This window comes from Diorhabda carinulata, chromosome 2 (assembly GCF_026250575.1).
Source record: "Diorhabda carinulata isolate Delta chromosome 2, icDioCari1.1, whole genome shotgun sequence".
NCBI classification, from domain to species: Eukaryota; Metazoa; Arthropoda; class Insecta; order Coleoptera; family Chrysomelidae; genus Diorhabda; species Diorhabda carinulata.
The window spans coordinates 9,744,644-9,759,775 of record NC_079461.1 but is presented as its reverse complement, the minus strand read 5'-3'; the positions used below and the strand labels follow the sequence as shown (position 1 = coordinate 9,759,775).

At 31.7% G+C, this 15,132-nt stretch overlaps 1 protein-coding gene across 2 annotated transcripts; it reads right to left on the bottom strand.

The window, feature by feature from the left end:
- Positions 1-1,122: 1,122 nt before the first annotated feature.
- Positions 1,123-13,366, bottom strand: LOC130903941 (L-2-hydroxyglutarate dehydrogenase, mitochondrial). 2 transcript variants are annotated; one of them, XM_057816349.1, is made up of 6 exons: positions 13,057-13,366; positions 10,665-10,849; positions 8,897-9,237; positions 4,701-5,038; positions 3,357-3,583; positions 1,123-1,398 (listed from the first exon to the last, which is right to left on the bottom strand). In XM_057816349.1, exons 1-6 carry the CDS (start codon positions 13,155-13,157, stop codon positions 1,220-1,222), a joined length of 1,371 nt encoding a protein of 456 aa, XP_057672332.1. In that variant the 5' UTR covers positions 13,158-13,366; the 3' UTR covers positions 1,123-1,219. The 2 variants fall into 2 exon arrangements, with proteins under 2 accessions (XP_057672332.1, XP_057672333.1); XM_057816350.1 differs by lacking the exon at positions 13,057-13,366 and adding an exon at positions 12,261-12,514.
- Positions 13,367-15,132: the final 1,766 nt, after the last annotated feature.

Sequence of the window (15,132 nt, the reverse complement as noted above, 5' to 3'; positions counted from 1 at the left end):
TTGAAGAATACTCATACAATTTTCACAATAATTCGTGAATGTATTGGTGCTACACTTTACAAAACTAAAGAATTTTATTATTGTATAATAGGCAAGTTTTTTTATCGTACAAAATGCTACGAAGCTTCAATTTTTAACAAATGAGTATATACGAATAAGATGATCGATTTACTTGAAATTTTATACGAGGTCATAAAGATGCAGTACCTCTTTGAGAAAGTAAATATGATGAGCGTATTAGCGCCATCACTTATTGAAGTTGAATTGTTTACTAGAGAGTAATTGTTACTTATTCAGATGGCGTGAAAGTTAAGTGATAATACTCATTTTTTAAATTAGTTTTATTACGCTAGGTTTACAATTGAATACTATCTTCTTGAAAGTAATTACTTTGGGAAACCACGCAGCATTTGATACGGTTCTTCCACTCCTCATAGCATTACTGGAACTCGAAAACTGTTTTTCCATTTCGGGAAGAGGAAAAAAATCTGGAGAGCCCACTTCATGTGTAAGGAGGTTAAGGAGCCAAAGGAATGTATTTATTGGCTCAAATCTTTCTAATCGCCACTTCATTGATGATGATCGACGGTGAAGTGACTCAAAACCAACTGTTCCCAAATCATTGTGATCATCACCTGACTTATTTGAATAGGCAACTTCTTGGATTCTGTCAACATTTTTATCGGTTCTTACAGTTTAAGGCATTCCACAGTTTGGTTTCACTTTCATGGACTCTTGTTCTTCTGAAATTGTCTTAAGTCACCAAATCTCATAGTCTCTTGACAAAACAATATCTCCGAATACCTGATGAAGTTTTTAACAGTTTCTATTGCACTGTCCAAGTCTGGAGGAAAATTAATTTCATCCATTTTTAGAACTAACTTGTTCAAACTCGTACTAAACATTGATGGTATGTTTACTTTTCTACCCCTTTCCCTTCCCTAAGTAGCGTGCTTCTAATGTTGCCTTATATAACTCTAGGTTACAAGTCTCATCGCTCAATTTCCTTCTATTGTTCTCTTTATCGTCTTTTCACTTTGAAATATGTTTTATTCTTATGGTTAATGTTTTATTAGGTCAAAGGAGTAGCCAAGGAATTTCTACTAAGTAAATTATTACACATTCAATAACAAAAAGGGTTTAATTCGTATATTTAAAAATAAATATATTTCTTTAGTTATTAATCACAATTGCCCGTAGCTCTAGTAGATTTATAATTTCATTTTGAAATCAGTTCTTTCAGATTGAATTCAGTTTCACATCGTTCGGCGATCATTTTTGCAATTGCTAATGAACTCGTAGCTCCAGGACTAGGCGCATTTCGACAATGAAGGATACGGCTCGCAGTAGGACCTCCAGAAGTGTTTTTATCGAAAACAAAATCATCTACCAAATTACCTGTAACAATTATTACTGAATTGAAAAAGGAATACTAATTATGTTATCTATAATTATAGCTATTCTACCGTAAGTACAAGAAGACTGAAAAGTAATTTGCTATCTCTCCTAAGAAATAGGAAAATGGAAACTTTGTTATGCCAGTGAGGGCAAGTAACTGTTATCATCGGGCATATGGGGCCCATATCTAAGACGTGATGATATAACAATTGACTTTATTATCAAAAGATTTAACAGTCATTTATTTTTCTACTAAGTCACCATAACGTTTGAAGTATTTATCGCAACGAGAAACTAGCTTTTCTATATCCTCTGCAAAGACGTCTACCACCAATGAGCTCAGACAGGTCCTTGACTGACTGATTTGAAACTTCGTTGGTAGTGAAGAATTGTCCACCTAACCCCGCCTTCATTTTTCGAGAAAAGTATAGTCACATATTAACTTTTGTAGAAGTTCTAACCACGCTTTGGCTTTTCTTTGGTCTCTGGATTGTCATAAATTACGTCTGTGAATACTGTATTAAGCTGTATTGTATTATTACAATTCAACATATTTGTAAATATATAAATATAAAAATAAAAAACACTTTGTCGAAGTTTCGAAATCGTCATTAGAACGAAAACCTAAGTCTGTATATTTAAATCTTTAAGCAATTGGTTGCCTTCTTGTTATACCTTGCGAGGAACTTCAGGAATGACATCATTCGCATCATTTGTGGCTATCGTTCAACATTTTTTCAGCATATTACATCACTCAATAAGTCGTGTGACTGACACATAGATGGCGATGCCGTTGTCAAATCCATATGACGTTTATAAATTACTAACTTGAAAAAATTTCATGACATTTCGCAAAAAATGAAGCTACTTTTGTTATTTTCAAAACAATGGATTTTGTGTGTTAATTTATCATTGCTTCTTGATGAAAAAAATAATTTACTTCAAAATTGTTATTCGGATTATCCTCTATCGAAAAGAATAATTTGTTATCGGTTTGCTGTAATTAAACATGGTCGTACAGACACCGATGATGGTGAAGGTTCTGGTCGTTCAATGGGTATAGTTATTCCAGAAACCATCAAAAAAGTCCACAAATTGGTTATATCTAATCGTAAATTGATATTGCGTAAAGTATCTGAGACCGTAAAGATATCAGAAGGCAGTGTGTTTACAATTATGCATGAACATTTAACTATAAGAAAGCTTTTTTTAAAGTGGGTGCCACGCTTACTAAAAGTTGATCAAAAACAACAACATTTTGATGATTCGGAGCACTGTTTGACCATATTTACACGTAATTAATCAAATTTTTTGCGTCGATATGTGACAATGGATGAAACATGGATCCATCACTTCATTCCGGAATCAAAACGATTATCATTTGATTGGACTGTCACCGGTGAACTACGTCCGAAGCGTCCAAAGGCACAACAGTCAGCTGAAGCTCATGGCTTCAGTATTTGGATTGTGCATGGAATGTATTAAAACTGAAAATATCGGCGAGAACGTATTTCTTATTTTCACGGCGGATACCGGAAGGGCACTGAGATTGGCGGAGAGTCACGTTGCCGTATTTTCCCCTTTAGTTTACTAAGAATTTCGTCAGGCGATATTTTCCACTGAAGATCAAGGTACGGCACCTCACGTCACGCTACGGCACGGATATGTGCGGATCGACCTTAATAACTAAGTTTGGATTTCTTTTTAGGGTATGTTCTGGTGAGAGACAGGCGCCGATGCGACACAGACGAAGCGCCCTGTCAACTGTTCATTTGTCAAAACGACAAAGAGGAGTGATTGAAGCGTTTATTTATTGTTGTTAAATGAAAGTTAGACACATTTAATGTACTTTATATCTATATAGATGTTTTTCTACGTTATATTTTCTTTGTGCGCAAGACATATTGAAATATATATTTTAAAAATAAATTCGGAAAGTAACTTGCATATTTATATACCTTTTCCATCTAAAGCTTGCGCTCTCACTCCTGCAGGTGTAATTTTTTTTTCTATATCACCTTTTGTCACGGTCGGCAGAAATTTTTGTACGTCTCTAAGTTGCAAGCTAACAATACGAGACTTTATCATCTCCATAGCTCCGGGGATTAGATATTTAAAACCTAGTTTTATAAATCCTGGATACGTAATTGTTTCTAGTAATTCCCCGAGATGGATGTCTGACCACCTGAAATAAAACATATGAATATAAATTCATGCGACAAAATTCAGATCATTGCTTTTATGAAATTGAGATGGGTCTTGCCTATAACAAAATTGCCTCAGCCCATCTCTTTCCGAGATATTATCCTTAAAAGGTAGTGAGTAAAATAGAGTTTCATTTATTTTTTTTTCTAAAATGTCAGTAATGCTAGACTCTAGATATTCTGTAATTTTCGTGCACTCGCAAAGTGTATTTTTCTTAGTTGTTATTCTCAGTACAAGTCCGCCCCTCAATTACCCGGTAAATAGGAATAAACAAAAAAAAATTGAGCCAGATGGAGTAATCTGTCATACATTCATACTTCATCTATAGTTAAAGAAATGTCCCCAAATCAATTTCGCTCGCACCAAGCCACGCCACAGCTTATCGCAGATTGTCTAGCTGGAATATTTCAAGGAAATTGGGTACATACGCCTTCCGACAGCTTCGGCCAATATAAATGCATTCATGTTTACGATTCGATGTTTTCATTGGTAAACAGTGGAGATAATGAGTCCACATGGACTGACGGTTTGTTAGATGTTTACCGTATTTTTATACGGGGAGTAAACAATATTTTTCATTTTTCAATTTGATATGAGTGCCGTGCTTATTTATGAAATTGATTGTTCCTCGCATAACTGTCTTCTGTAATTGATATTGGAAGAGTCTCCTGTTGGGGTACTTAACGTTATAACGAAATATTATGTATGCTACATGGGGGAGAATCAGAAGAGTTTTAAAGGCTAAGGTGAGGCATGGCACAAAAATATTGCAACTCTGTGCTAAATCATTTAGTCATAGTTGTGCACCACTTAGCAACGTTTATATTATTTTTACTATTTATCAATTGTTTGTAATATGTTTATAATTTAATGGCTTTCTAGTGAGACTCTTCATAATAATACGTTAGTCGAATTCTTGGAACCAAAAAAGATTTGATAAATTATAATATTCAAACAAGTTTATGCATCGAATGATTCATCTATTACATTCGTGAATGGATAATGTACGACAAAGAGAATAAGAAAAATAGTTTTCGTTACTGTTACCGTTCATCGCTACCGGACCGGCTACTAAAAATAAATAAAAAATTACTAACTTGTAACCTTCTCTTCGGAACGCTAGTACGGCGTTTGGTCCTAACCAAACGCTTCCATCCATTCTTGGAGTTACGTGAACTCCTAAAAAGGGAAACCTCGGATCTGGTACTGGATACACGTTGGTTTTGATGAGACGTGCTTTTTCGTACCTAAGCACAAGATATTCTCCTCGGAAAGGCACAATTTTTGGATTTTTAGAACAACCAGACATAACTGCTAATCGATCAGATTGTAATCCTCCGCATGTTAAAACGTATTTAGCATTAATCGAGTTGTTGGTTGTTGAACAGATTCTGATGGGATAGTCGGGGTTTTTCGATTCATGGAATCCATTCACCTAAAATGAATAATTACCATAAACAATTCCGATACCGAGGAATATGCATGTATTTGTTTTTTATATGTTTTCATTCTTTAGATAGTTATAACACGATAGAAAATATATATTTGGTTGAAAAAGTCAAAATAATATTAAATAATATAATATTTAATATTTAAAGTATCGGATAACGTCACTTGCCACGTCCAGTATTTGTTTAAGTGTGACTGTTACTTTATACAGGTTTTACGCCAAATATTTTGCCAAAGTGTAAAAACTCTATTAGAAGAACACCTGATAAAGTGTTTTTTAAAGTTTCGAAACAAGTGAAAACAAGAATGCAATGGTGTAAAGTTATGAAAATTGATGAAGTATCTTCAAAATCATGTTTGCATTGTTGTGAACATCATTTTAATGTGAGTAATGCTATTTGTCGATAGGAACCTAACATGACTAACAAAGGTAACAGGTAGGTTTCTTAAGGTACAACTTTTATCTTTCTATCTGGACAATACTAACTCATGAATGAATTTATTTCCGGTCAAGGAAGACACAGAAAATTATGTACAACATAAGATTATGAAACAAGATAAAAAAAGTAACACTACGGTTAAAGAAAGGAGTTGTGCCTCATATTTGCGGAAATATGCTACTGTCACTAAGAGGCCATCCATAAATTAGGTTAAGGGGGTGGAAGGGGGTCGAAGAAGTATGACAGTATTGGACAAGGGGGTGGGAGTAACATTGCAAAATCTATTATAATCTAAATATTAAAGTACGATCTTTAAACTATTACTTTACCAAAACCTCTAAAACATATTCAACTATGTATATCTTTGATAAATGCCGTTAAACGCATTGCGCCTTGCAAGGATGTCTGTTTCTATTTCATTCGACCACTGACTTTCACGGATGAAACAAAGTCGTTCTTAGTTCTGCTATTTTGTGATTTGCAACTTACGAAACATATTTAAAATAAACAAAATAAGTAATTTAGGTAATCTTCACCGTAAACTACATTTTGCATCATACTAAGACTCTAATCGACACAAGCAATTACATAAGAGACAACGTGAAGTTTTACCTATCGCGAAGTTTCGTCCTCAAAGAATTGCTGTTGGACGTGCCAGAAAACTTGTGTGGACGATGAAGATGATGCTGTGTGGTTGGATGAAAGAGATATTGACAAAACTAATGTTTCTGATAGTGGCTGCTATACCAATTATAAATAATTTAAAGGAGTGGATTCAAATTCCATGGACTCAAGAATATTAAGTTTATATATTTAATTATTATAATTGTATTAATACTTTTTGTTTTGTTAATTTCTTCAATTATACTCCATTCGGAAAGAGTGTAAAGTGATAAATCAATCCCTCTTCTGGCCACCATAGCCGTAGTCACATTTAAGAACAATTTATTATTTTATTTTATTAAACCTTAGCAAATGATTCCAACATTTATTTTCTAAGAAATTTATTGCATCAAGTTCAAATTTCCAACTATGTTTACTTATCGGCTAAAATAATTCCTTTGGGGTATTTTAAGGAAGGAATGATGTTGACAGGTAAATATTTCACCCCCGTTATAGTATATACCTACACCAGATAGGTTAATTTGAAAAAGATTTGTAAAATTTTTTATGGGAAAAATGATAATTAGGTACATTTAGCAAGAGAGTAATAAAAGATTAAAACATGAGGTATACTTAAATGGTTATTGACAAGTTTTAGTTTAAGAAAAAGTTCTATAAAAGAAAATTCCCAATACACAACGTAAAAATTCATATTTAAAAGATTCCGAAGAAATCGTGTGTTGGGGAAGGTCTTATTTACGGACGATTAAGAAACTCCGGGAGGAAGGAAAAACTATTTTTTATTTGGATGAGACTTGGGTTAAGGATGGGCACACTGTAGGAAAAATTTGGCAAGATAAGACGGTTAACAATTTTAGACAAGCTTTCTTGGAGGGACTATCAACAGGATTGAGAGCTCCATCAGGGAAAGGTAGACGATTAATAGTAACACATATTGGCAGTGACAGTGGTTTTGTTGATGGTGGCCTACTGTTATTCGAATAAAAAAACCGGTAACTATCACGAGGATATGAATGCAGATGTGTTCGGGGAATACTTTATACAAATGCTAGATCTTATTCCAGTCGGATCTGTAATTGTTCTTGACAACACCAGTTACCATTCGAGACAAGTTGAAAGTCTACCTACGACGTCATGGAGAAAACAAGACATTATTAACTGGTTAATACTAAAAAGTATTACATTCAACAATGACTTGGTGAAAAACGAAATTTTGTCAATTGTCAAAATAAAAAAAAATACCCACAAGAAATAAAATATTGATGAAGTGGCAAGAAATCGCCAAATTACTATTATCCGTCTTCCTTTCTATCACTGTGAACTCAATCAGATCGAATTGATATGGGCCCGAGTTAAAATCGTAGGAGCTCGGAAAAACACATTTAAATTAAAGGACGTTAGAATGCTACTAAACGAAGCTATAAAAAACGTTACTGCTGAAAACTGGCAAAAATGCATGTTATCAAAGTGGAAGAAAAAATGTGGGGATTAGACAACATTATTGATTAAACTGTAGAACCTCTCATGATTAATTTAAACAATTCATCCACTAGTTCTTCGGAATAAAATGCATATATTGCAAATATGTACATACTTTAAATATGTTACAGGAAATATTTGTAGACTGTTGTATATAATAATATAGTAATGTCTAGTATATAAGTGTATATATAGTGTATATATTATAGTAATGTGTAGTTTAGTATATTTTGTATTTTTATTTCTCATACTTACATGTATATACTCGTATTTGTAAATAAATAAATAAAAATAACTGTATATATTGAAAAGCAATAATAATATTTTATTAATTACGAAAAACCAATTGCAACGGCTATGATGGTAAGGGTCTTCTTACTTTTGGGGAGATTAAGAGGTTGGTGTGAAAGTATTAAAATAAAGAGAGAAATAAAGATATCCTTCAATTTTGGAAATAAAAGGATGGCCATTCGGATTATCTAGGTAACCTCTTACATTTTAGGCATATTGAAATATTTCAAATTTTGGACGTAAAGTACCGTACTAAAAATTTCAGGTTTTTGCATTTGTAATGATCATTTATTACATTTTGTTAATTGTCCGATTTGATGTTAATTTTATTAAACAATAATATAAATGGACATAAAACAGATTTCGGAACCGCTGTTTCCATTCAATAATTTCTAAATGTGACCAGTTGTGACAAGAACGGGGGGAGGGGCGAAAAATCGTTAAATTCGTGTTACGTAATTTATGGATGACCTCTAAGATTACCACTGGTAAATGAAGCCCTCCTCGAGCTTGCCCACAAACAACATTTTTCTACCAAAGTTTCAGACAGTTGCTTCTCATAATTCACCTCCCTTGCATTAACTTTTTGATACAAAAGAGGGCCTTTGCTTTGTTGGAAGTTTACAATATTCAATGAAAATACACGAGTTTTTAGCACTACTTGAAAACCTATCAGTGCTTTTGGAATAAGATTACGCTTAGGTACACTGCAAATATCCTTCGCTTTTATTAATTTCAAGCTTGGTACTAATCAATCGATGATAGATTGGACGTGGTATTTGACGCCACCAGCAAGGATGGTGCATTTATCAAATTTGAATTTCGCTTATTTTGCACTTTTTAATAATTATTGAGAGCAAATAAAATGAGTAAATAATTACTTTATAATAATAATAAGTAAATGATGGTGCTGTGGTATGTATTCCGAGCTGTAATATATCAGAACTTATGCACTAGTCGCCCTGTCCTTAGATGTTTTGATCTAGTCTGAATGTAAGTTTCATACTTACAGCAAAATTGAGGAAAACATTCCCTTTCCGTTCCACGAAATCTGCGGCATAATATTTTGTAACCAATGCCCAATCGACTATACCAGTATGAGGCGACCATAAAGCTTCTAATCCGGTACACAGAGGCTCGATTGCTTTTATTGCTTTCTCTCCTTCAATATATTGAATGTCTGGTACTTTATTTGTAATTGCTCTTGCGTAAAGGTCTTTCAACTTTTTTATTTCTTCTCGATTTGTCGCAACGATTAGTTTTCCGCATTTTTTGTAGGGAATTTTTTTACTGTCGAAGTATTTATATGATAGTTGAGATCCTTCAACGCAAAGTTTTGCTTTGAGAGAACCTAAAGATAAATGCATTGATTTCACTTATTATTTGAAGTAATTTTTGGAAAATGCGTTTCGACATAAGCAGAAGGACAAGCAATCAAATTATATTAATAAATACGTTGTTTTCTTTCGATATAAGCAAATAAGTTTAACCTATTTAGTCATATTATTCAAGATATAGATACCATAGAATGATATTGAAAAAATTAAGATTACTACGTCCGGTCAATTTAAATATGATTTTATACAAAATTTCGCATAGAGCTAGACATTGGTATTAATGTTTCATAAGTAAATGTCGTTGTCTCACACCTGAAAAAAATTTGATATAAGGCGAAAGGTCTGAAAAATGGGTTTTTCCTTTTTTTGTTTCATTAAAATGTCAAATTTGCAATTTTTCTAATCCTTCCTTTGAAAGACTAATTTTGTGGTTTAGCTAAATTCTGCATGTCTCGAGGGGTGTTTCACCAATGACGCATCATAAAATCTAAATTTTAAGCGATTAAAGTCAATGGTGGATTTCAGTGTAAATCTCTTATATATGCAGAGCTCAAATAATATAGCTCATATCTACTACCGATAGATGGGTGATTCCGTTCTAACTGTGATATTCAATGTCCTGTATTGTTTTTTTGTACTAGTCATTAATTAATAATCAATTAATAAAAATTTTGTGTTAATTGAATAATTCTTAAGATATTTAAACATTATTTTTATACAATATAACTTGCCACTTAAAGAAAACTTATACTACATCACTTGAATGTCAGTACCGTGTCATGTCCATTCCTAGAATTTACCGATAAATTATTAATTTTTTTTGTCGTAACAAATGATTTAAACTAATTACCTTATAAATTCTAATGTTTATGATCAAACTGAGGAAAATTGATGCACTTGTTGTTTAATATCTTAAGTTACCATGTCAGTACCGTGTCATGTCCATTCCTAGAATTTACCGATAAATTATTAATTTTTTTTGTCGTAACAAATGATTTAAACTAATTACCTTATAAATTCTAATGTTTATGATCAAACTGAGGAAAATTGATGCACTTGTTTAATATCTTAAGTTACCATGTCAGTACCGTGGATAAATGAGTCAGTACCGTGGAACTCAAAATCCGACATTTGTGTCTTGCTCGTGATACTTTGAAGTTGTAGTAAATTCCTCTTAGAGTTTTATTTTTACAGTAAAATAGATGAATAATATGCATAAAAAAGTTAGAAAAGTTAAATTTTAAAATCTTGAAATTTTGAATACAAAAAATCACAGTTAGAACGGAATCACCCAGATATTCAACAACTAACGAAAAACTAGTTTTACTAATGGTATTATAACTGGAATCCCGATTTTCGCATATTTCAAGATGTCGATTTCAATGCAAATAGTAATAAAGCATTTTTAAATCAAGCGTCCAGCTACTACATTCAAATATACCTGGTTTGTAATATATTCCAGCATGAACTACTCCACTATTGTGTCCAGTTTGATGATTAGCTAACTGAGTTTCTTTTTCCAACAATGCCATACGTAAGTTGGAATGTCTGTTAATTATTTCTCGTGCTGTAGCGACTCCTACAATTCCACCTCCTACCACAACAATGTCATAATTTTTGTTGGCACTAAAATTTACATCAAACATGTAGAGAGCGTTTAAAGGTGTAGATGAGCAGGAAGACCATCAAGATGACTATAGAAAGATCAAAATGGAGGAGAAATGAATCATTAGCTGTAAACTATTTTGAGAGTAATTGAAATATTTTTGAATTTAGATTCTACGACATCATTTTTGATATATTTCAAGACACATTTAGCTTCAAATGAGATGAATTCAATGTTTACAAAACTTATAAACCAAAACTAAAGATAATTGAAATGTTTTTATTCTGCGAAGCATAATCTAATAACATAATTGCTCTACTTTATGAAAAGGGTAAAGATTGATTGAAATAACCATGATAATAACAACAAAAATGTTATAGCAACCAGCAAGAGTAACACAAATAGCTATAAAAAGAATTATTTTTGGTCTAATCTTGAGAGAAAAAAGTCTTACTAGCGAAGTACGTAAGAGCAGCTTACGTCATGGATATATGCTTGTATGACAGCGAATGGCATTAGCGACAAAAAAGTAGCCATACAGAGTAACAATTTAGAGATTTAAAGAAACATAAAAGGGCATATGATAATCAAATAAAATATTCGTACGTATGACGCAATGGGCGAAGAGCAAGAGTAGAAAATAAATACAAATCTAATTATTTGCCAGTGATGAAAATGACCAAAACACCAACAAATTATTATGAGTGCAATTACCTAAGAGGATAAGCAAGAGCAATAAGGTAATTAAAGAAGAAGAAAACTAGGTCATTAAGTATCAATGCAAGGGATCACCAAAAACAAACATAACTCGACCTACTAAAGGTTTACCATTAACTTTATGACTTCTACTATACTGAAGTCTTGTTTTCAGAAGAGAAATTTCCGTATCGATAATGCGAGGTTTGGTTGATTAGTATTCAGCAGCCATTCAGTCGAAGCTTAATTGCTTCGACTTGGTTGTCTGCTGTTTAAAGTAATTGTGTCCCAAGACAACGAAGAGCTTTAAATTTGATTCTTGGAGATTCCTTATAATAACCGATCAACTTGTTGTTGATCGCTTTTTATGAATGTTTTTTAATATACACCAAATGTTTTGAATTGGTATCATAATAGAATGATATGTGTATGAAATGAGAAAACAAATAAATTTAACAAAAGTCTGTTAATTATATGCATGAATTAACTAAATTAATAATTTAAATTCGAAATTATTGATCAGTCCCGTTATTGGTGAAAATTGACGGATTAATATGAGTTTTACTAGTCATATTAGAAATATTTAGTAATAAAAAATTCAATTTTTTTTTGTTATTGTTATTGAATTGTTAATAAAATGGTTATATACAAAATTATATACAAATATCGTAAACCTTTTACAGATTGTACGATAGTGCATTAATAGTAGATATTGGGTAATAACAAGTTTATTACCATTGATGAAATTTTAATTAGATAATCCATGCCTTCATGATGAAATCCATAAACAAGAAGCTAAGTACTAAACATTCTTTTTATCCTAGGATAATTTAAATTCTCTCAATAATCTAAAAGACTAATTTTCTAATTTATTTCTTTACATATATATGATTAACTGGAATGTCAGATTAATTATCAGAAATGTTAAACTTAACTTGAGAATCTGAAGAAAAATTCGAAACATTCACGTCACTGGTGGCTGGTACACTACACAGTTACGTAATTGCTGCGTTGCCAATGAATAACACATCTCTTAGAAAGTCTTAAACTGTATGGAGTGTATTTCGTTTCATACAGTGAAAAGCAATTGAATAAGAAAATAATTTATTGTATAATTAATAACAAAATAACTTGTGATAGTGGCATTGCATAAGCTTCATAACTCGAAAGTTGATAAAAATTTTAGTAGTAAAAGTTGTCCAATTTTTAATAACCTTTTTTACGAAAACAAAGATTATTTTTTATTTGAAACTAACTTAGGAGGATACATTTATACCAATTAAAATGCATAAGGTTATTTCCACAATCTAATAAGATAAACCACAATTTAAAAAACAAAGTACTTATTTCGACGAACAAGTAATTTTATTGTTTAAGCTGGCAACGGTGTATGAAATGGCTGACACAATTTATCTTGGCATTGAAAATAACCTCAACACAACGTCAAGCAAACTTCACATTACAATAATATTGCAGCTACAGTATTTTATTCATTGAAACATTCTTGTAGAAGAATTAAGTTATTTCGTACCTGTTTGAATCTGAACTGGTTGTAAGAGATCGAGTTGTAAATATCCTTTTGACAGTGTATTCCCAAGATTTAAATGAAAATTCACTCACTATTTTCGACATTATCACTGAATATTTAATATACAATACTAAATACGATTTTTAATACTAAATTATGAGTAAGGTGTGGACACAATCACTTTTAATGACATCTTTCAAAACATATTACCGATAAGAGTCGCGGTTGGGAATATACTCTTTTGAACATTACAATATTAAAGTTAGAAAATACATTGGCGGCGCAGACAATTGGGATTTGCACTACGTAATATATTATATAATGAATGTCAAGTTCAGCAAACGTATTCTGATACAAAGCAGGTTAGAACAACAAATCTATCGAATTTGAAAATTTCGCAAAATTGGTAAATTTTCATTTTTAATTTAGTCTGTTAATATATTGTGCAAATATTCAGAAATAATGTGTATATTCTTTTTTTACGAAAATAATTACAGCTTAATTTTACAAGAAAAATGATTAGTATTAACAAACTTACTAAGTTAAAATTAATGCAATTACTGCGAAGTCTTCTTTACTGAAATTCGCTGTGGGGAGAAAACTCGAGCAGACACGTTTGATAACTGAAGTGCATTGATAAAAAAAGATACGGTACTGTGTGAATGACAAGGGATGTCACCGTAGGCTACGGAACACTGAGAGCAATGGTACCGTCCCGTTACGGATATGTGTGGATAGTCCTTTAGAAGTCTGGATATATCTTATACCGCCCGAGATCCGTTCCAAATAGGTACTACGTCATCAGCGCCGATTGTGTGGAAGAGCTGACGGTTTGTTTGTGACAGTAGTACTTGCTAGAGTGACTTGTCACTATTTTGACGATAAAGTGTTGATTTGTCGATAAAAATGTAGCAGGGGTTTTTTCGTGGTCCATCAGAAAACTTGCCCCAAATAGATTCTCTTGCAATGGATAGTTATTTTTTCACATAAAACCATTTTATGTATAATTGTATATCAGTTATTTTTAAGGTTTAATGTCTACAAGATGAGTAGTTGATATAAAGATATCAGACAAGAGGAAAAATGAATCATTAGTTGCATTTGCAATATATTTCCATACACATTAAACTTCAAATGAGATGAATTCAATGTTTTCAAAATGTATTAACTAGAAGAAAAGATACTTAAAATGATTTTATTCTGCGAAACATAATATAATTGTAAATGTTTTATCTGTAATATCAAATATTAATACAAATCTTTCCTTTTGAACATTTTCGTTATAACATTTGAGAATTTCCAGAAATTTATAAAGCGTTTTTATGACAGTAGATCCAAATGTAACAGTTTCTTCTATACTATTTACCTGCATCTTTCTATATTATTGATAATTACACTCATAATTTACATATATCACTTTATAATAGTAAGAGAATACATAACGTTTAGAAAATTCCTCAGTCCTTTAATTGCTTTTATAAAGATTTATATTAATATATATACAAAACAGAGTTTTGTTCTTTGAAATAATCAGAAAAAGTGAATTTAATTTGTATTTCAAGACATTTGAATGAAGCAGCAGCAGCAGACCCTTTAAGTTATCCCATGTTCTAATATAATTTAAAATTCTACTGTATGAGGTATTTAATTAATTAAAAATCAACTTACCTTAGAACAACACCGATTACATGTACTCAAAAGAAATTTGTTAGTTAATTGTCCCTCTTCATTGCATTACACCACTTTTTCCGTATTTTCTCTCTTTTTGGCATATTAATGAATACATTATTTTGTGTAGCAATTGTGGTATTTGTACATGGAAAACGAGTGTATTTTAATAATTAATTGTGAAGTATGTATAAATGGTAAAGAAACTAACTAAATTGCTAATTTAAGTTATAAAGTGCCCTTTTCTAAAACATAATAATCCAAATATTGTTTCCAAGCTCATAAAATAGGAATTTTTAATTGATAAAATCTGAAAATGATCACATTCTGTGTCCACAATTTACAATGTGTGTAAATGTGTCCACATATTACGAAAATAAGTTGATTCATGTAAACTTAGTCCCTGATTAC